General features: G+C 43.6%; 2 protein-coding genes across 7 annotated transcripts; one reads left to right on the top strand and one right to left on the bottom strand.

The window, feature by feature from the left end:
• Positions 1 to 570: 570 nt before the first annotated feature.
• On the bottom strand, positions 571 to 22010 carry wnt10b (wingless-type MMTV integration site family, member 10b). Of its 6 annotated transcripts, none has more exons than XM_049581093.1 (7): positions 21961 to 22010; positions 20378 to 20494; positions 19179 to 19266; positions 16044 to 16146; positions 3015 to 3277; positions 2391 to 2842; positions 571 to 2260 (listed from the first exon to the last, which is right to left on the bottom strand). In XM_049581093.1, exons 4-7 carry the CDS (start codon positions 16115 to 16117, stop codon positions 1760 to 1762), a joined length of 1290 nt encoding a protein of 429 aa, XP_049437050.1. In that variant the 5' UTR covers positions 16118 to 16146; positions 19179 to 19266; positions 20378 to 20494; positions 21961 to 22010; the 3' UTR covers positions 571 to 1759. The 6 variants fall into 6 exon arrangements, with proteins under 6 accessions (XP_049437050.1, XP_049437051.1, XP_049437052.1 ...); XM_049581094.1 differs by lacking the exon at positions 21961 to 22010 and adding an exon at positions 21743 to 21863 and having other exon boundaries at positions 20374 to 20494; XM_049581095.1 differs by lacking the exon at positions 21961 to 22010 and adding an exon at positions 21743 to 21863 and having other exon boundaries at positions 19209 to 19266; positions 20374 to 20494.
• Positions 7320 to 11245, top strand: wnt1 (wingless-type MMTV integration site family, member 1). Its single transcript, XM_049581099.1, has 4 exons — positions 7320 to 7420; positions 9234 to 9487; positions 9678 to 9943; positions 10069 to 11245. The coding sequence occupies exons 1-4, from the start codon at positions 7320 to 7322 to the stop codon at positions 10558 to 10560; spliced, it is 1113 nt and encodes a 370-aa protein (XP_049437056.1). The 3' UTR covers positions 10561 to 11245.
• Positions 22011 to 22270: the final 260 nt, after the last annotated feature.

Below are 22270 nucleotides of genomic sequence, written 5' to 3'. Positions count from 1 at the left end.
GCTGCTGTCATAAATTCAGATATGTGTTGACATGAGAGTTTTGCTAAATCTGCAGTGTAACAAGACTGAAAGTGCAAATCACTCGGGTCACCAGGAGTTCTGTCTGACAGTTCATACGTGCGCACCAGCATGCATGTTTTTGATTGTGCACCAGTGCCAGTATTGCTACATGCGAATGTCTTTGCGCATAAACGCATGCATGTGTTTATGTGCCTGTGTTTATGTTTGTGTAGTCTGTCTCCCAGGTAACAGGGACATAGCGTCCCACGTGGTTTAGTGAGTCCCTTCCTCGGCTATGAACTCTGGACAGATGATCCCCTCAGATGCTCACACAGCAAAGACTGGTATAATCACCCCCACTCTCTGCTCTCTTGATGCTCCTCTCCAGTAATAAAAGTCATACTTTAAGGAAACAATATCCTGCAGCCATAAAAAGTCCTTCTCTCAGCATGAAGTGGCCATAAAAAAGGCTCTCACCTCCCAAATCTGTAGTGCGTAGAACTTGCCCCCCCACCTCCATTTACACAGCAACAGACACACACACACACACACACACACACACACACACACACACACACACACACACACACACACACAGAGTCAAACATACACACACCCTTCAGCATCAGAATAAGCAGGTCCATCTCTCACTTTGACATGTACTACATGTGGGAAGAATCTACGGAGAGCTCGGACTGATGAAATGGACAAAAGCAAGCACAGGGAAACAAGAGCTCAGTCACGGTTTCATAGGAAAAGTGACACGCATCACATCACAGTTACATTCATGAAAAACACGACCACTCGCGACCACTCTCATGAAGTAATCAATATTGTTACAATGGTGTAAATAAATCAAAATGATTAGTTGCTCAGCGTAAGGAATCGAAGGTCTGAATTTGTTTCCAAAACTTTCCCATCTTGACTTTTACAAGTATACAAGCTTTGATAAGTTGATAAGTTTATGTGCTTTCTGTCCTGTTGTTTCTAGGAAACAAAGCTTTCTATCAGATGTATCAGTCCTTCAGAAACCACAAAACACTGCTCTTAATCTTGTCTTCTTCTATAGTAAAACCATTGTCTATAAACATTTTCTGACTGACCCCCATAAAGTACCGTTGCTCTGTCTGAGTCACAGGTGCAAAATATACAAATGGAGTAAATATCTTCTATCGTTAGAAGAGCACGGTTAAATGAAAGATAAGCTGCGATGAGACTTAGTTGTCTAACAGCACTGGTTCACCATCCTGAGCTACTCAGCCAGCACGAATCTGTCAGTAACTAGAACCAAAAAGACAGGCTCTGACACAATAATAATATTAATAATAATACATTTACAAATATACATGTACACATTAAAATACACAACTACTGTACAATGAGATGAGTCAGCATGTAGACAGTGTAACAGGAAAGCTTCTCTGCTGTTGCTCCTCTTTGTTTTGTGGGATAGAGAAGATGGGGTATAGGCTGTTTTCATGGCTGAGAGGGCAGCGTCTAAACAGGCCATGGCAAGACAAATGACATGAGTCACCTCTTCAATCTCTGACTTGGCATTTTGAGAATAACAGCGGCTACAAAGAGAAAATAGATCCCAGATGATGGACCAAAAAAAAAATAGGAGAGAGGGGGGGTAAACAGATTCTCTGGGAGAGTTACACAAGGAGCAAAACAAATGCTTGAACAAAAGGAGTGGGCGAAGGGACAGGCTCGCCATCTTGAGTCCTGGATGAGTAAAGGCAACTGGGACTGGGAGAATCTACTTGCACACATTGACCCACTCCGTGAGACGGCACTCCTCACACAGCACGTAGCAACACCAGTGGAACCTACAATTGCAGCGCTCGCTGCGTGTCTGTTTCAGGATGTTGTGTCCACGGCCACAGCACAGTGAGCCGCAGCTGTCTGTGCTGTAGCTGGTTTTGTTGCAGATGCGTCCTTGTGTACCTGGAGAGTCTACTGATGCATCACGCTCACAGAAATCAGGAGACTTCTCAAAGTACACCAGCTCTCTGGACATGGATCGGCGGCGACCTCCGTTGAGTCCCCCTGTACTCCCGCTGGCACCGTTTCCAGTTCGAGGGTTGAAAACCCCATTGTTCTTGTTCTGGGAGTTGACAAAGATGGCTGACAGGAACTTGTCCTTGAGTAGAGAACCCACAAGCCGGAACTCAGGAGACACATGCCAGCAGGTCTTGAACTGACAGCTCCCTGATGTGCCATGACATTTGCACTTCCTCTTCATGTTGTCAGTCACTATCTGTGTAGAAGAAAGAAGATGATGTCAGATCAGAGATGCAGCGATGACCCTGATGATTATATAGACCAATGAGGAGCGAGACTGGTCTCTGAGCAACATGAAGAACACAGTGGACAAGCACATTACTCACCTGTCGTCCCACCCGGTTGTTATGTATCCTCATGCGAGCGTGGATGTCTCTTGGAGACCCACGGGAGTCGAGCCAGTCCCTGGAAAAACGGTCACCAAAACGGACGTCATGACTGCAGCCCCCCCACTCCCACGTCTCCTGCATGGAGCTCAGCTCATCTGGTAAAGGCTTGAGCAGGGCGGAGGGGTGGGTGGAGCGCAGGTTAGCGGGCAGGTCGCCATGGTGACCGTTCAGCCCTGAGGGTAATGACCGTGTCATGCCGAGGCCTACTCCACCCTTCTGCAGGGTCTGCAGCTGCAGCTGTGTGAGTTTCAGCCGGATCTTGTCATCGTCCTGGCGACGCTTGGCCTCGCAGCCACACCCCCGCAGCTTGCCCATGCTGCAGGCCGAGGCCACAGAGTGAGCCACACCCGCTGCCAACAAAGCCAGAGAGAAGGCACTCTCGCGGAAACCTGGGAGCAGGAGACACACAGTCAAGGAGTTAAAACTGATAAACAGCGTAGCTCTAAAACAGTCCTGCGTCTGTGTGCATAACAATTTCTACTCTCATATCTACACCCACACCCAGACCCCCATAAACCCAGGTCACATTTGGACCATCATTGGCTTGCCTCAGGCTCTCACCCCTGTTGAGGATGGTGTTGTGGTGCGGAAGCTTCCCAAGGCCCTCCAGAGAGGAGCAGTTCCAGCGCTGGTCACGGAGCTGGTGCTGGCATTCATGGATGGCCACCTGGATGCCCTGCAGAGCGGAGGCCGTGACATCGGGGCTCCGCACACACATCCGCATCTGACGTTTACTGAGGCCTGCCAGCCTCAGGCACACCGAGTTGGGGGTTAGCACTGGATCTCCTGCCACCTTCAGGCTGAGGATATCATTACACAGCACCCTGCAGAGAGAGAGAGAGAGAGAGAGAGAAAGAGAGGGAGTTAGTGGGGGGGTCATCAGGGCTGGTCAGGAGTTCATTAGTCAAATCCAGAGAAGTATGTGGCAATGGAAAGATGTTTTGGATACTGAAGGAAATTAGAAAAATACAAAACCAGGAAGATTTAAGGATGCACTGCAAAATGTATCTCATCTCTATGGGATTAGCACACTTAGCAATAAAATGTGTTAATTGATTGCACAAGTATTTAATACAGAGTTTCTACAGATGTTGCTTAAAGCAGGGAAAAATATAATTCTAAACAGATCATCCAGCTGTGAAGTCCCAAAAGCAGAGCGTTACATGCCAAATACATCTTATGGAGAGATTAACAATAGTGATATTTATAATGAATTCTCTATGGTATAGCTCAGACCTGTCGAAGGCTTCAACATTTGTAAAGACTGATGCCAATGTTTCAATATTACATAAAATCAGACCGTGAAATCAGAGGCAGATGTTTCACTTTTTACCTAAATATGTTAAATATCCGTTTAAATCACACACTCATAGACAGTAAACTTCCCTCAACTCTTGCCGAATCCCATGTAGCGAGAACCCGCATGTAACATCAACTCTCCTGGCGCTCTCAAGTGCACTCACGTTAATGCAGGTGACATAAGTGCTGCTGCCAAAATCAGGAATTGGTCCCAACGGAGTTTGTTTGATAGCTCCATTTTGTTAAGAGTCTTTCGCGACGTGACATTAAAACACTGGTAATAAAGTCCTGTACTGAATAAGAATATCAAAAAAAGGAGAAGAGTGGAGTATTATCGATGCACCGCCAAACGACCGAAGAGTGAAGACGGAGAACAGAGGAGCTCGGGGGCGAGAGAGTAAACGGGAGGGGGGGAGAGAAAGAGGGGAGGGGAGAGATGCCTCCACAGGCGGCTGTTTGCAAAATATTAGCCAACATGAAAGTTGGATCACCAGTTGATCATTTTATCATTTGAGAGCGTGATCGTTCGTCCGAGCGTAAAATGACGTCTCCAAACTTTTACGCACAAGCACCGCTTTCTAACCCGTGCGCACAGTCGTCTCAAGTTTTGGTAGGTGATCTAAAATACTGGATCCTATAAACATATTTAATAGGATACCGAAATCTGAATGCTTATTGTTTCTGAGTCGGCACTTTATGTAGAATAGAGTTCATTTTTTTTTAGAGCGAAATAACAATGAAACGCTCAGTAAAATGAAATATGAATAGTCACAGAGGATTTTTGTTCATAATGGGGTGAGTTAAATGATGAATGGGGGGAGGGGAGAGCTGCTGGTTCCACTGTACGACAGGGAGGCAGCAGCAGGCAGGCGGCTCCGCTAACAGACCCTCCAACAATACTGTTTTTAGTCATGTGGTCCCCCCTTCCTCCCACCTCCATCAGAGCGGCTGTTCCTCATTGTTGTGTTTGAAACAACTTCACTTTGTCACTCCAAAGTCTTTATTTCAGAGCATGGAATTATAAATTGCAGGAGTGACAGGTCTGATTATTTTCTGTGGTTATTTATCACATTATGGCGTCGCATGCTTTGACAAAAATCAAAATGCAAATAACACTTAAATGGGTATGTGATGCCTTACAGGAAGTAGGACCTTAATGGCTTTTAAATGCATTGTATGCATATGAACAACACCAAACAGCATCTCAATTATCTATTCAAATTTTAGCTCAGTAATGACTATGCCTATGAAACCACACACTCAGGCCTTCTGTTAGGGACTTGGTTGGGGTGATGTGGCAGCTCGGCATTGAATCAATCAGCAAATTGATCCAAATTAAGCCCAATTTGGCTGCTACTGAATCAACAGGTCAACCACCTTACATAGAGGGACTGCCAATTATCTCACAAATTAAAACTGTTTTCTGTAGCAGACTTTAAACAATAATAGACACTGCTGCTGGAAGGTGCATGTGGGCTACTTTCATAAAATTAAGTTAAAACCCCCCTCGAACACGGCTCGCATAGTGACACCAATTCATCTAATCTCCTTCCATTCCCTAAGCTGCAGCAATGAAAAGTGCATTAGCATTCTGCCTTGGCGTGTATATCTAAGTGGCTTAAAAAGTGATTTGAAGTTGATTTGTATATAAAAGGCCCCCTTTATCCGGATTGAAGCTCTAATCTGCTCGGTGTCGCATGACTGCTCCAGGAAACCCGTTTGAGCACCTTCATATAAGGCTGGAGTATAAACGTAGGATGGCTGTCATTAAATCCCTTTTTACAAAAGCCCACTTCCTTTTACTGTCATCTGAGGGGAAAGAGAGAGGGAGAGAGGGAGAGATGGAGAAGGAGGGGAGGGAGATTATTCAAACTACGACCGCTGCAGTGACTAATGTGGAACATGCAAATTAGCAGATAAATGTCACATAATGAAACATTCACCCATGAACCAACATGGAGAAGTTTGGGGACATTGAAGCCTGCTCCTAGTCTGGGGTTAGATGGAGATGCCGCAAAGTGGCTCAAGCTGTGATTACACTGAGCTACATGTGCGTCGAGGGAGGTCTGCAGGCCAGATGTTTGGAATGGTTTTTATTCTTACTCGTCCCCCTCTTTTTCCTGGTTCATCATACATCAAACTTCTGATTGGAGACCGTATTTCATCTCTCCCGCGCTCGAAAAAAAATGTTTAAGTAGCCCAGCAGGCGGTGTGAGTTATATGACAACTAAGAGCTTATTATTGCGTCTCCGTTGTGCGTGTGCGCGCGCGCGTTTTGAGGTTATAAAGACTGGTGATAATAGTTTTGTTTATTGGGCCAAATCTAAATTAGCGGCAAAATGTATTAAAAGAGCCTCATAAAAGGTTTTAATTAAATGTTAATAATGATTGGTGTAAAAGAAGGGTGTGTTTGTGAAGGGATTAGAGGAAAAAGGAAACGAAATGAGCAGAAATGTCCTTAGTCACTGCACATTTTGAGAGCGCATTTGGAGAGAGGAGGAGGAGATGCGGTTAGGGAGTAGGCTAATCCAACCACCGGGTAAAAAGGGCAGTTTTAGATGGCTCATATTCCGCTGTAACTGTATTGCACCGTGACACCAGCCTTTGAGCAGCGGCGGAGCACCAAACCGGGCGCACCCACAGCATCTGCACCAACACATCACTGCTTCAGGGAGCACTTCTCCTTTTCTGCAACAACTGGATGTGGAAGCGAGCGCGCGGCCGATGGGAAAATACATCTCGGCTGCACACATTTACAGGGAATCGATTATGTGATGACCGTGAGATTCCTCAAGTAATATGCGCAACTCTGTGGATTGCCCTATTTTTTTTCCTTTCTCTTCCTTTCTCCTTTCTGCCCAGTTGTGTTTCCTTATTCATTGTGCGCCCTATGAAGAGCATTAACTATCCCTCCCTCCAATCCTATTGAAAAGGCTCCGAAAAAAAACAGAGGGAGATGAGAGCAGCAAATCCCTTTTTTATTCCCCTCGTAGCGCTCAATAAGAGAAGAATGTGTTGCCTATCAGTCACCGAGGGGATCAAGTCTTCGGGACTGTCCCACGCGTTCAATGCGCCGTGCAGAGCATCACTGAGAGAGACAGAGTGAAGAGGACTGCAGCAGCAGCAGCAGTAGCATCCTGCCTGGACACTTCACATCATTTACCAACCTGTCTCCACTCAAGATCCATTTAAGTCAATTAGGGCTGTCTGCTTCTCTCACCTTTCAAAGTCCTCTCACCGGACTGTGGCGTGGTGAGTATGCACCCTACACCTTGCAGCATTTTTTATATACATTGACAAACATAGATCATTATGATTTAAATATATTATCACATGTAATGTGTTATAAGACGCGGCGACAGGAGAAAAATGCAATGCCAGACTTGTGCCAATTTTTCTTGTGGTTAGGCTGATGGTTTATTTTAAGGCTATTTTCATTTTGTTATAAAATGTGCATATCAGTGCTGGACTGTTCAGATGAATCACTGGAAAAAACTAGGCTTTCAAACTTTGTCTGAGCAAAAATCCATTTGACACTTTCCTCCTCATATTTGACCTGGAGACACGATGAGGAGTCTGGCGCTGCTGTTAGGGGTGAAAGCCGCCTGTATCCTGCTGGTGTCTTCGCTCTCAGGCACAGGGGCCGTCAACAACAGCGGCCGGTGGTGGTGAGTTCACATTCACTCAGTTATCAGCATCCTGCTATTGACAAACTTTACATTAAACGCCTGTTTGAGCAGGGAAGAGTCTGCGCTACCGTCTGACCGGTGCTTTACTGGGCTGCTACATTCCATGCTCCAAATAATGTGTTAGTTTTGGCACCGATCACAACTTCTGTTCAGCCTTTTAAAAAATATAACCGCATGATATTAAAGCTTGTGGGATTTTTTTTTAATTTATTGCCCTTTCATTGGAATTAGCAACAGCAGACTATTTAACAATAAACGAATTACGTTTGTAATAATTACAGGTTTACCTTTTATTTGCGGTAGGTTTAATTTACTCTCCCTCTCTGGCTGCTTCCCTGTCATTTGGACATTGTGGTTTGAAATCGAGACAACATTTTTCAGTCCAATGTGGGATAAATTAAATATGGATTTATTTCATAGCTGAAAGGAATCCCATACGAGGTCTCACTCAGGGTCGTGCTGATCTAATACAACACATTCCTCTGTCCATACAGCGACCCAAAAACTAAAACACGCTAATTCCACACTATTTTGTTAAAGAAAACAAAAATAAGATCTGTGTAGTTTCTTGCGTCAGTTGGCGTTTTGTCTTGCGTTTGTTTAAAAGTCTATAAACTGTGGGTTGGGTTTAATTAAGTAATGATTTAACGAAAGATTCTGTCGTGTTTGCGGTGCCATTAGATGGACAGTATTTGCGCGCAACGTCAGGCGTTTGCAAATATTTAAAATGTCAGCTGAAATCCAAGAAAACATCTAGGAAGAGGAGGGAAGAAAAAAAAGTCACCGCGGAGGTTTTGGAATGAAGAAAACATCCAAAAAAGACGACATTATTATTAATGTTCCCAGGCCTCACCACACAACTGTCTGGGTCAGCCCTCTAACAGGCCAAGGCTCGCCCGCTTTTCCGGATGATAATGCTTAACAGAAGACGCAGCCATTACACTACATGGGAATATAAAAAAAAATGTTGACACAGAAATCTCACAGAAATTGCCAGCAGATAAAGTGGAAAATTATACAGCCTGTGTGCTGCAAAAATTCAAACTAGAAGTGCTCTGAAATCTGACCACCAAAGTAGTGCATTTAGGCCATGTTCAGTGATGTGAAATTTGTACAAAACTGGAGAAGTGCAGGTGCCATGATTTGACTATTTATCAAGCCAAACACCAGAGTATTTATAATATGATAAAGCAGAGGGACAACATTAAGTTAATACTATAGGTTTTTTTTTTTTTTAAATAAGTAGAATGGCGTGAATGAGTTAAACATTTTTGTAAGAGAGAATTTTACATTGGCAGCATACAAACCCAATGTATTAATGACTTGAAACATTTTGACAGAATAGACATATTTGTGGGCGTGATTGGACACTTAAATCTTAAAGTAAACTCACTTCTTCTCAGCTTTTGGTTCATCACATGTAAGAGAGAAAATGCACAGAAAAGAAAATGTTTAACAGAACAACAGTGCCACTCAGCTTTGACAGATGCTGAATATTTAGCAGAGGAATATGGTTACATTATAATGAAACTGACACGTGATTTATAGAGGTAAAAGTATAGTTTCATGTTATCTGTCAAGCCAGAACTGGCTTTCTGACTCAGAGACTCGCTGTCTCACTGAAACAATGTGTGTCACTATTGTACATAATGAAAACTGTAATTTTAGAGGCACAGCAATCATGAGAAGCCAGACACATCAGTCTCAGAGTTTAGAGGGGTCACAGAAGGAGCTACATGCACAAACTGCCAGCTCCTTGACTCTGACATCCCTTGTCTTTGTGTTGTGCCAGGGGTATTGTCAATGTGGCCTCCTCGTCCAACCTCCTCACCAATTCCAAAAACGTGCAGTTGGTCCTGGACCCGAGCCTGGCCCTGCTCAGTCGTCGCCAGCGCCGGCTGATTCGGCAGAATCCTGGCATCCTGCACGCCATCGCCGCTGGACTGCACACTGCCATAAAGGAGTGCAAGTGGCAGTTCCGCAACCGCCGCTGGAACTGTCCGACCACCCACAGCCCAGCAGTTTTTGGGAAAATTGTCAATCGTGGTGAGCCTCTGTTGTTTTTCTCACCAGGCATTATTTGGACAATTTTGGCCAGGATGTAATGGAATCTCTTGTACACATTTAAAAGGCTTTGTCTCTAAATATTTTCCAATTTTTGGCAAAAAAATTGGCAAAGCCGAGTCTAAGTGGCTGGAAGTGGTTCTGATGGGAAGTTTTGATGTTGTTTCTTCAGGTTGCCGAGAGACAGCATTTGTATTTGCCATTACCAGTGCAGGGGTGACCCACGCTGTGGCTCGCTCCTGCTCGGAAGGGGCCATTGAGTCGTGCACATGTGATTACCGCCGCAGAGGTCCCGGAGGGCCAGACTGGCACTGGGGGGGCTGCAGTGACAATGTGGACTTTGGCCGGATGTTCAGCCGTGAGTTTGTGGACTCCAGCGAGAGGGGCAGAGACCTGCGCTACCTCACCAACCTACACAATAATGAGGCTGGCAGAATGGTAAGAATTTGATCCTCCAACACGCCACACTTGTCTGTTTTTACAGAACTCCCATAAGCTTCAAATGTTTTGTGATTTCCACTTTGTATGATTTCATCAGTAGCCTTTGTTCTTCCTCTGTGCAGACTGTGTCATCAGAGATGCGTCAGGAGTGTAAGTGCCATGGCATGTCGGGCTCCTGCACAGTGCGCACCTGTTGGATGCGCCTGCCCAGCTTCCGCACAGTGGGAGACTTCCTTAAAGACCGGTTTGATGGTGCATCCAGAGTCGTTTATGCCAACAAGGGAAGCAACCGCGCCTCTCACAGAGCCGACCCCCGACATCTGGAGCCTGAAAACCCGGCTCACAAACCCCCCTCTGCCATGGACCTGGTCTATTTTGAGAAATCACCAAACTTCTGCTCCTACAATGGCAAAACTGGCACTTTGGGAACTTCTGGGAGAACATGCAACAGCTCCTCTCCAGGCCTTGACGGATGTGAGCTGCTCTGCTGTGGACGTGGGTTTAAGACTCGGACTGAGAGTGTGACTGAACGTTGCCACTGCACCTTCCACTGGTGCTGTCATGTCAGCTGCTTGAACTGCACCAGTACACGAACGTTACACCAGTGTCTATGATCACAGCTGGACACCAAGTGAATATTTAGGCATATATAAAAGGCAAAGAAGAACTTCTTAACAAAACAGGTAGTTGGCTGAGAAAGCCACTAGCACACAGATGTTAGGTAGGAGCTAGAGAAGCTTCGAGGCGGGTAAACTGATACAGGGAACTCTCTGGCACAAAAAAAAAAAAAATCAGTGAGTGTTTATGAAAGAGGGAGATGGAGAAAAGCACAAATATATGAACAGGGTATAGAGGGAGTATATGTGCTTGCTCCCTGCCTTTGATGCTAAACAGTATTAAGAGGGTATTTAAACACTACAACCACGCAGAATGGAAATCACCCACATCCCTCAAGTGTTTACACTGTGGATAAATAGAAGTAAAGGGACGAAATGATGTGGCGGAGAATCGATTGCTGTAACCAGGTACTACTAGAGCCTTCTTCTCCCCCACTGAGGGCAGAAACTGGACACAATGTTTCACAGATGTTCCTGTGGCCAGAGAGCCACAAACATGTGCTCTCATAAACTGGTGAAGACCTCTAACAAGAGGGGAGTTATTTAAAAAAAAATCTGTTTTGTTTTCGTTTGCTGAAGTTTGGTTTCTCTCACGTGAAACTGTGTGAAGTTTATCTCCAGGGATGGGCCGTCTGTTCCCAAATTGTGTACTTAGGCCCTGGATGCAGCCCAACCACTTATAATTTCCTCACCACATTTGCCCTTTTTATTTAGATTTCTCTGGAGTTGAATACACCTCAACCCTGATTTGCCACTCTGACTTACCACACGATGGTCCTGATGTTACACGGCTGGGGCCAGGGCTCCGCCAAGGAAAACAGAAACCAACTGAACAAATCTTGCCGAGGCAATGTAATTTGAATGTATTATCAATACACTGAATATCATGGCATGACTAGATGTAGTTTGGCAAATCTGAGGGGCCAATATCTAAAAAAATAAATTAAATGTGACATGCAAAATCTCACCACGCTCTCAAAATAAAAACTAATGCCATTCTGAGACTAACATTGAAGAAAACAAAAAGACACTAAATTCCTGTTAATATATGAGTGTAGCAGTAAACTGGTCCAGGTTTAAAGTAGGCGTACGTGTATTACTTCAGGCTGTTACATTTTATTTTGAAGAGAACAGCCTCTGCTGAAGAGATCATTCTGTATATCAGCTATGAGAACCAAAATGCTGTAAATATTAAAATATATGAATATATTTATAATGACGTCATTTGTAAGTTTGCTGAATGATTTATGCACCTGTCAGTGGCTGGAGAATATGCTATCATTAGTGTCAAGTCAGGAGATGTTTTGATCTTATGCCTTTTTCTATTTTGGTGTAACGTAGCCAACACAAAACCGACTCTTGCTAGAAACAGAACATTATTACGTCTTTGCTTGTTCCTGTACAAATACTTGTGTTCATGCACTGAATATTTCCCTTTTTTTTTTAAATTAGTGTAAATACAAAATATTTATTTCTGAGGATTTTTATACTGTTATAGAGAGATGTAAGAGAAACTTTTTTTTTTAGATTTTAATCAAAAGATTTAGGCTCCAGTTGGTTTTGTATTGTATGATAGAACAATAAAGTCTATATTTTCAATTAAGTTGCCCTGCTGAATGTGTCAAAAGTTGCTATTATGCCTGTTGTAGTTTCTGTGTTTGAGATAGTTTTGACACCCAACCAAGTGAACATATAAGCCTGTCCCTGGGTGTCCTTTGCCTAATCCTATTACCACCGCCAAAGCAGCCTCTTTCTCCAGCTCACAAAACATCCCTGCATCTGTGCTCCCAACCACAAGAGACGGCCCTTGCTTATCCAGCCACATACCCTATTTTATACAGTATAGGATTTTACAGCATTGAATGTTTTGCTTCATTTGCTTAATGTTGGACAGAAATAAAGAAATAGCATCAAAAATCATGAAAACCTAGAGTCTCCCCCCGCCCCTGGCAACCTGACTAACCACGGGAGTTTGGAAAGCTTTGCACTCTCTCTTTAGCCCACCACAGCACAGGAGCAGCCAGGGTCATCCACGCTGAGCACAGTAAGGCCACCAACACCCACGCTAAAATCCAAAGGTCCAAATAACAGAGCAACAAAGTTGTAGCTGTCAGGGCAGACAGGGTGACATTGATTTGAGATATTTTCTGAAATACAGTCTTGATGTTACAGAATAGAAGCGAGGGATCACAAGCAGCTACTTTGCTGGCAGAGAACAACAAGTTAAGTAATAAATTAATAAACTGAGCAGAGACGGGTCAGTATCTTAAAGAGAGTAAAACATTTACATCTTTAGGGGACTTAGGAGAATACAAAGAACAAAAAAGGGCAAATTGAACCGAATTATGGGGGTCACATGAGGGTGGATGGCCTACCAAAACAGAAAGGTGAGCATGTAAAATGTATATTGATCACAGGGTAACACATCTGATTGCTCCAAAACTCTACTCTTCTGTCTTGTATTACTGGATAATGGGTGGACACACGATTACTGAATGATAATTTTGCGATATGATACAAAAACAAATATGAAAATGATACAATCCTGACTTGAGAGAGAATTGATAGGCGATCATAGATAGACAGAAAGAAACAAAAGAAAGAGAAAGTGGCAGACAGATTTAAGAAAAGAAGAGGGAAGGCAGAGTTCAAATCCCAGGCGTGAGAGTGAGGTGGGAGAGTTGGTAGAGAGAGTAGTGGAGGGGGTGCTGCCTGTGGGAGTGCTGAGGAGTCAGTGATAATTAGCTCAATTAGTGACAAAGGCAGTGTAATAAATACCGACTTAGTGTCTGGGTCCCTGCTGGCCTCTCCCTGCGCAGCCTGCAATGTGGCCCTGGCCTGACGGACAATTCATTAAACTGACAAAATACCCCACCGTCCAGGCGTGACGCAGCGAGTTAGCCCCCTACAGGCCCAGCTCATTGTTCTAATTGTCTGGGCTGGAGTCACTTTGTGGCCGCCTCCTCCTTCACCCACCCCGCCTTCACGCTCTGCCTTCAGAAAACCCATGGAGTTAATGCCCCTACCTTACTCTGTGAGTAGGTGATCGGCAGGTTGGGAAAAAAAAAAAGCAGTAAGAGTTCCTTGGGGTGGGGTGGCTGGTGGGGGAGGCAGTGGGATTAGCGAATGGAGGTTGCCTGGGAGTGCTGGGAGCAGCACCGATCGGAATGTAGGAGAGATGAGTCCAGAAGCTCGGATGCGGGACAAAGCGAGAGTTAATAAGGAAAGATTGAAGGGGCTGGCGACAATGGGCCGCCACCCGAGTCGAGATGAAATTGCTTCCGAGGATTATTGGGAGAGGGTGTGAGCGTTGTAGGCTTTTTGTGTGAGTGTGTGTTTGGTTGGGCATTTTGTGTGTGCAGGGACAGGGGGAGCGCTGGATTGATGGCTGCCCCTCTGGTTGGGGAGCAGGGGACCAGGGGAGGCTAACCGGCTGTTCCCACAGTCTGTTCTGCTGCAGCCACCTTTGACACACGGGGCTGCCAGGCGGCGAGCAGGCAGCCATGGTGAGAAGGGCACAAACAAAAACAACAGCTCCGCTACACAAAAGTCACTGTCTCTGGAAGGATGGTGGAGAAGGGCAGGCTGGAGGTGAGGGCGTGAGGCGGGGAAATGGGAGAGGAGCAGGAAAGTGTGACAGGAAGGATAAAAAAAAGAAATAGAGATGACACAAAACCCTGTCAGCTACTGTATTGCCAATATCGTAAAAGAATAACACACTGACACCAAGTTGCGGTCTGCTCCTGATCAGAATAAGTGGTGCATGATATTGTTACGTTTACTCAGCAGCATTTACTTTGTGACTTTCGAAGCTGTCATTAAAAAAAAAAAAAAGTTGTTACATGATCAGTTTCCTGTCAGGATAAATGTTTTTCCCATACAAACCATACAAATAGAATTAGAGTAGAACAGACATTCCCATTCAAATCAACGTGGCAGGATGGTCTGAACGGCGGCCATTTTTATGTGTACTGTTGCCACTGCAAACGTGTAATGGGGTATAACTTGGATATAAACAAACCAACTTGCGGCAAGTGGCAGTATTATGATTAATTCCATGTTCGTTGAAACATGATGTACTGTGGCTGCCCCTAAAGAGCTGTTGCTCAGTGAACAGCTGAGACACAGAGACTTTGGGGATAAGCAGCGTGCAGATCAGCATATTTTAACATCTAACTCAGTAAATTGAGGGTTTATTTCGACCAAACCAGAACTGCTGATTGTTGGAACACTGGACTAACTAACTAGATGACTAACAAGACTAACAAAGACGATCTTGGCGAGTTTTATCTTGTTTCTGTTGAGTTTGAATGAAGTGTGTTTTACGATGAGTTAACAAGGAAAGTAAGCTGATGCTTATCTTAGCTTGGTGAAAGAGAAAAACTTGGTTTGGTGTATGGTCATTTATTTCTGTTTAACAGGGAAAATAGGTGTAAGAATCGGCCAAAGTAGAGTTCTAAAACTAGCAAGTGTGACACACTTCACAGCCCCTATAGCATATTGTCACCATAACGACTAACAACAATCGCCATTTTCTTTTGTACTCGTCAAATGACCACGACAAACAGTTCAATGTCCGTTCTATTCTCATTCTATTTCTATGGGGGCACCATAACAGGAGCACAGGGTTAAGTAAGTTGACACTAAGAAATACAGCCACACTCTCTGTATTTGACCTGAGAGGGAGAGTGTCATGTTAAAAAAAAAAAACAATGTTCATGATTCAAGCTTGAGAAAGGAAACAGTTCTCACTTGCCCACATTGTGCTCCTTGTAATAATCAGGTCAATCACCACAGAACATGCAGAGAAGATGATACGGCATAATGAATGCACAGCGGCTTCATATTAAAATTCCTGCTAAATTGTGGAAAAATGTTTGCCCGTTGGGTGGAGTTGGCTTTAATTTGAAGGGCGTATGATAAGGAATTTAGAATTGGGTTTGGGTCACCGCACTGAATGATAGGCTGCTCGCTGTGGTTGTGATGGACAATGTGGCACGGCTTGGATCTGGCGCACAATACTGATTTGATTTCCGTGCTGCCTCGACATTTCATTGTAATCCTGGCATTCGATTGTGGGCTGAGCTCCAATTAATTAAGGCATTGTTATGACGGGAACACCCTCACACTGCTCATGTAATAATCAGAAGCATTTGTTTGGTGCCATTAAGTGACCACAGGGCTATTATGTATTAAGACATGCATTTACAGCCTCATCACACACATATCGTATAAAGAATTTTAATCAACTAAACTTCACCTAAAGTTACAGAAAACTACAGAGTGGATTAATAGCGGTCAATACTGTGGGTCAGATTCACTCAAATTCAATTCAGATTTGTAGGAAAGAATGAAAAGAGTGTGCAAGTGTGTATATGTGTGTGAGAGTCTGTGTGCATACTCAATCCAGTTTGTGTGGGTGTGTGGATGGCAGCTGGGAGGCAGACACGGTCCAGGAGAATCGTCCCCTAGCAACTGACCTTTTCGGCAGATGGCAGTTCCAGAGTAACAGCCACCCAGCATCACAATGGCCGTGGCCTCCTAACATCTCCATCACTTCATCATCTACCGGCCTGCCACAACCTGTCACACACAGGAGAGAAGGAAGGAGGTTACATTCATCCCAGCGAGCAGACACATGCACTCAAGTGTCCTCTCTTTTTTTTAATCCTCTCGTTTCAATTCCAAAACATTCCACACACATCAGTTTGGGTCTGCCCTCAACTGTTCCCATGTTCCCGGGGTATGCAGCAGGGCAGTCGAAGGGGATGAGAGGAGGATAGATTTAGGAGAGACACAGCGGACACTCACTGCTGTCCGCAAACCTCCAGACACTCTCAAACCACTGTTTTCCGTTGTTGGGTTTTCTGCACATAGTGAATCAGGGTGGGAATGTGGACAGACCACTCGACCATGGTGAGCAATCAGTATGATGTCTGTGGTCAGGCTCTGTGCCCCTGTGGAGCGAGATGGAGAGCGAGCCCTGCAGTTAAGGTGGGAGGGATTTAACTTTGTGCGTGTGTGCGTTTGGGATATGCCAGCACTCTTCACATAAAGATATTGTGAGTAGGAGCCTCCTGTGTGTGAACACACATAGGCGTGAGTGAACCGGCATGGGGTGATAATATATTTCGAGTTATCAACACTCTTCACCTTCTGCACATACACAGCATGACCTCGTGATTGTTTTGGCGTGATGGCCCTTTTCTCTGCTGGCCCTTTCTTTGTTGATATTAAATACTCTCAACCTCAAGACTGCTGAGATAAACACCTCATCACCATCGGGGATCAAAATACTTTTTTCTGAGTATGTGCACTGGTGCATGTAACTTTTAAAACTGCATGCACCATTCTTTTCCTGTCAGCACTAAAATGTTTTCCTGCATCATTTGTTGTAATTGCCCTCTTTCCTGACACTTCAGCCACAGCCGTGGTCAGACCAGGTCAGATGATGTTTGGAGTGAGACAGTAAATTTTACATGGTCATAGTCAGGGTCATCATGAACAATTTTACAATGAACATTTCAGCAAACTTCTTAAAGGAACAGTGCGTAGGATTTAGTGGCATCTAGTGGTGAGAACTGCATATTGCAACCAGCCGAAACTTATCCCATGTTCCAAGTGTGGACTCAAAGTTAGGATCCCTTCAGTGTTCTTAATTCAGGAGGTTTTTAATCAGGAGCCAAATTATCCGCAGAGGTCTCTTCCTCTTCAAAACAAATGGACCAGGTGATTAAAACCAGTAAAAACACTGAATAAAACAGCTTCACGTCAGTCAGTGTTTATCCAATGCTGTTCAGCTCATTGTAGATGGAATGCAAACCCAGCATCTGCTTATGTGTGTTCACCTTTTTTTATGATAACTTAAGATCCAGACTTTTCATGGGGAGCCCATATTATCCACAAAGGTCTCTTTATCTCCACAACAAACTGACTCCTTGATTTAAACCGTTGTGGAGAGGCTGCTAACTATGGTGGGTGATGTGAAAACACAAATGGCCTTCTCTAGAACATGGCGGACTCTGTGAATGAGAACCCGCTCTCTATGTAGGTAACAGCTCATTCTGAGGTAACAAAAACTCAATGATTCCTATTTTCAGGTGGTTATACACTAAATAATTTATCATATTATATTCCATTTGTGCCAATGCATCCCCCTGAATACTACACACTGGACCTTCAAGTACTATTTGTCAAAAAAAGGAATGCACAGGCAGTAGTTATCCAACAAAGGGTTAAAATCCCACGTCTGTGAATGTTAACCTGGCAAAACCAGACTAGAGAAAACAAACAGATAAAGTGACATGTCAGAATGGGTTCCATTGGGATTAAGTGTTTTAGGTGGAAAACTGTGCGTCAGAGTGCGACTTTAAACCACTGTATATTCTGGGGGAGATCACGTGCTAGCAAACACTGTTAGTCTTCCTGTAAACAGAGCTGTAATGACAGGGAGAGACGTTGGGCAAGGACAACCAACAGTAGAATATGTTTACAGACATCTGACAATGTATGGGTACAGCACGACAACGTTTCAGCTCTGAGATCCAAATGAAATACGAGCCCAAACTGTGGTGGAATCTATGTGACACAACATAAGCCTGCGCATCATTTCACCTGTCAGCAGGGATGAAGCCTGCATTTATTCAAATTAACCAGACGAGTCAGTGATAAATTACAGCAATATGTGCCTGGCAATATTGAATGTTAACACTCCTCTTCGTCCAAATGTATCTGTATCTGTCTGACATTAGGTTTGAATCTATGATGTTTCTGTGTAGTGCTATATAGCTGTTTTTCTTGCATGGATGTGAGATCATTTGTGCTACACAGTGAAATATGACCAACCACAGCAAATCAGAATTACTGTAACCGCACTTAACCAATAAAGATGGTTCTGACGGTTTTATTATCAGTTGTCCCACCTCGGCATCATCTGGACCACAACAAGCCATCTTTGAGTCAATAAACAGTACTGAGCAATTTCTGAAGGCATGGGGCCATTATCTCTAAACTAGTAATACTCTTGGAAACAAAAGGAGAAATGCTCAGTTTTTGGTTTTAATTACAAGCTGTGTTTTACAGCGACAGTGGGCGAGGGCTCAGCACTGACACAGCAGTAGAGGAATGTTTATTTGCTGCAGTTTAGGAGCTGAGTGGCTTGCAGGAACTATGACACATTCCTGTGTCACTGGCTATCCCGCTCACAGACACACTATCGCATTCACACACTGGCGCCCCATGTGTTGGTTCACAGCTGCACAGACACACAACTATTCCCTCGCAAAAGCTCCTGCACACATCTACAAAATGTGGCACCTCTGGAATCTGTAAGCATGCCCAAACCATATGCTCATTCATGGCGACTTAGTGTGACATGACTTAGTAGGCCTAATACTTCCCCTGTGTGTCACTGTGTGTGTGTGTGTGTGTGTGTGTGTGTGTGTGTCAGTTGTACAACAGTGACTTAAAGATGAATTATTCACGCCTTACTTCAGCATTATGGTGATCCCCTGCCCACAAAGTGTGCAAGTGTGCAAGTGTGTAAGTGTGTAAGTGTGTGTGTGTGTGTGTGTGTGTGTGTGTGTGTGTGTGTGTGCTTATGCTCATGTGCTCACTTGCATGTCTGTGTGGCTGGCTGCACACACCTCTCCATCTTTCCTTCTGCAGTCCTATCCATTATCCCCAGCATCTGGCAGCCAAAGCCTGTAAAGAAGACATTTCTCTTGGCAACTGTTTTTTAAAGGCAGTGACACAGGGGACAGCCAACCACAGGAGCCACACATCTTCCAATCTACATGCATACTGAGAACTGCTTGCATAACAGAACCGCCCCAATCTCCCTCTCTCAAAAAACACACACACACAAGTTCTTTCTCCATGTCCCTCTCACACTCACACACACGATACAACTCCCACCCGCCCTTGTCTCTCTGCAATATACTCACCCAAGCTTTGAGGGCTAATCGCTTCCAGAGCCAGAGCTGTCCTACAATCTGTGCCAGCAGCCTTTCAGTACATTTTGCACCCTAAAAAGTTCCTTCTGGCCCCTAAATGAATATTGTGTGAGTGTAATACATGAGCTGGGTGAGCTCCACTGCAGGAGCCGTAAGTGCTGCGATTTTATGCGCAAGTGTGTTTAATTTAGTGACATTAAATGCTGAATGTTGTTGACATGGGCAATGTCCAAAGTGCAAAGTTAAATAAGGGAAATTGCTCCGTAAATGTCATCATTTGGGACGCTGCAGCTATAAGCAATGCTGAAAAGGCACTGAACCCTCAACATTGCCTTGCAGAGGAGACTAATAAAAGATTAATTGCGCCCGAGAGCACCTGAATGTGTCCTTGGTTGCTGCTGAAAAATAAACACATTTTTTGTGTAACTGAAATGGCACAATAAATGCATTAATTAATGTCACATGCATATTGTAGCCCATTCAGGATACAGCTGCAGTGAACAGCTCCTCTGAACTGCAAGCATGTTTGGAGTCATCTTTGTTTTGCTTGGCTGTTAGTCATAAACTTTTCTGGCATCTGGATCATCTAAAAGACAAATGGGTGTGTTAGCCTGATAGAATAATTGTTCTAATCTTGATAGGCTACCAGCTAGACATTATCCAGCAGCCAGAAGATTTCCTTGGAAAATCCTCTGGGATATAAACAACTTTGTTGGATTTCAGCTTGATTCGCTTCTTGGATGTAGGTGAATGAGGTGGCTTATGGAGAACTGTGGGGTGTGGGGGAGATGTAAGTCAAGTGAATTGTGCACTGTTGTGTCTGCACATGAGTCCAGGTATAAGGCTGTGCGAGTACCCACCGTTGTTTGCACTGCAGGGGTCTGGAGATAGCTTTAATGGTCTCCTTCCTTGTTTATAATTTATTTCTGTCATCTTTATCTTCATCTTCAAGGCTGTACAGAATCCGGCATGCTCCCCTGGAGAAGAAAAGGAGATTATTTATCTCCCTGAGGATCTCTGACCGGTGCTTTTGACGTATTCTGGTTGTTTATGAGTTAGTTTTGAGGAAAGGGTGCTTCACACAAACAGACATCAGTCAGCCTTGCTGACATTTTAACCCCAATCTAGATTGACTTAATTGACACCAGAGCTGCAGCTGAAATCATATACCGTGGTATAAAAATGGACAGTTATCATAATGTGTATATTTGCTTGCCTACAGTATTGAACAAAAAAAGGCAACTGGATAGAGAATGTCATCTACACACATCTATTTTCCTCCTCCACTGCCTGCGTGTGTTCAACCAAAACATCCCTGTTTTCATGCCTTTAAGGATCACTGTAACTAATAATAAAAAATAATAACAATAATTGTGAAATACTGTGGCACACACATGAAACCATGATATTTTCTAAAACAGAAAATCTCATACCTTTGCAACCCTAACAGAGACAATATGGCTGAATAAAAAGCAAATATATCTGTAGTAGTTGTAGACAACCATGTCAAACATGTATACATTTCAGGTTTTGTAAGTCTCCCAAATTACAGTATAGTTTCCAAATTACCCTTCATGTGGAGTGTGAGGAAGCATGCAGCAAGAACCTGCACTACGTTTAAGCTAAACACATCTGTGGCCTTGCTTGGCAGTTATTGTATGCTTTTACCACAGTGCGGTCGTAGGTCATCATCTCTGTGTAGAGCAACCTTCAGACATCACTGAGGGCATAAACACACTTGTTACCCTAAAGAATCAAGCCAGTGCTGACTTGGAAGTTATTATCGGCCGCCATCTAGTGGAATAAAGGTCAACTTACAAAGTTTAAGTTGGGAGATTCAAACAACTTATGGACACATGCAATGCAATAGCAACACACCTGTTACGTTAGTTGTACAGAGTGGAGTAAACACATTGAGTACAAAGGAATATAAATTTATATTTTTAGCTAACAATTAACGTACATTTAAGGCAGGAATAATGAGTATTACGTTCGCTAGTTGCCTGAGAATGTCCCATCATTAACTTAACCGTCGGCTAAATTAAGCTATTAGCTAAGCTATTAACCGACGTTAGCCAATAGCTAATTAACTAATAGCTTAGCTTGATATCTATGACCGGAACATGTTTAACGTTAGTCTACCGGGAAAAAATAACTGAAAGACTTATAGGCATTGACGTTAACCGCTTTTAACGAGCAGTCGATAACATTAAATTGACGTTTACCTGTAGCCTCGAAGCAATTCCTTCCCGTTGTAATATAAAACGTTTATCAACGGTCTCTAGGGATATGCAGCCGTTATGCTAACGTTAACAGGTAACGTCTGCACCTGGCGGCAGTTTAGCTAGTGGTGGATGAAGTGCCTGAACGCCACACCTGAATAAGTAGTTATTTTTTTTAATTTTTTTTTTTTTTACTGTAGTGTTTTATTTGTTGTCCATACCTTTATGGAATTTTACAATACTTTTAATAAATTAAATACTAATTTTCAAGCTCCAAATCCTTAAAATGATTTTTTTTTTTCCTCACTTCAGAAGTAACGTTACAGCTTACACACCAAACTAGTATAGTCTTATTCCTATCTATATTTTGAAGGTGATAACATTTTATTTAAAAAAACAAAAAAAACAAAAAAACATGGCATTTTTTATTGCTGTTGGCAGTATTTTCGGATTGATAAAAAAAAGATAACCAAAATCCCCACTGTAAAAAACCTTTGATTCTAATATGTCAACAAAATTATACAATATTTT

Source organism: Epinephelus fuscoguttatus, linkage group LG7, assembly GCF_011397635.1.
Source record: "Epinephelus fuscoguttatus linkage group LG7, E.fuscoguttatus.final_Chr_v1".
Lineage (NCBI taxonomy): Eukaryota > Metazoa > Chordata > Actinopteri > Perciformes > Serranidae > Epinephelus > Epinephelus fuscoguttatus.
The sequence above is the reverse complement of the archived record's forward strand: the minus strand, read 5'-3'. Positions and strand labels throughout refer to the sequence as shown.

Bases quoted from the DNA above. Each gene is read 5' to 3' on its own strand.
- wnt10b (XM_049581093.1), bottom strand. From the start codon at position 16,117: ATGGAGATGTTAGGAGGCCACGGCCATTGTGATGCTGGGTGGCTGTTA. The intron at 3,278-16,043 runs GTCAGTTGCTAG...CTCTCTCTGCAG, and splicing joins AACTGCCATCTGCCGAAAAG to GGTGCTGTGTAATGATATCC. The intron at 2,843-3,014 runs GTGAGAGCCTGA...TCCTGCTCCCAG, and splicing joins CAACACCATCCTCAACAGGG to GTTTCCGCGAGAGTGCCTTC.
- wnt1 (XM_049581099.1), top strand. From the start codon at position 7,320: ATGAGGAGTCTGGCGCTGCTGTTAGGGGTGAAAGCCGCCTGTATCCTG. The intron at 9,488-9,677 runs GTGAGCCTCTGT...TTGTTTCTTCAG, and splicing joins TGGGAAAATTGTCAATCGTG to GTTGCCGAGAGACAGCATTT. The intron at 9,944-10,068 runs GTAAGAATTTGA...TCCTCTGTGCAG, and splicing joins ATAATGAGGCTGGCAGAATG to ACTGTGTCATCAGAGATGCG.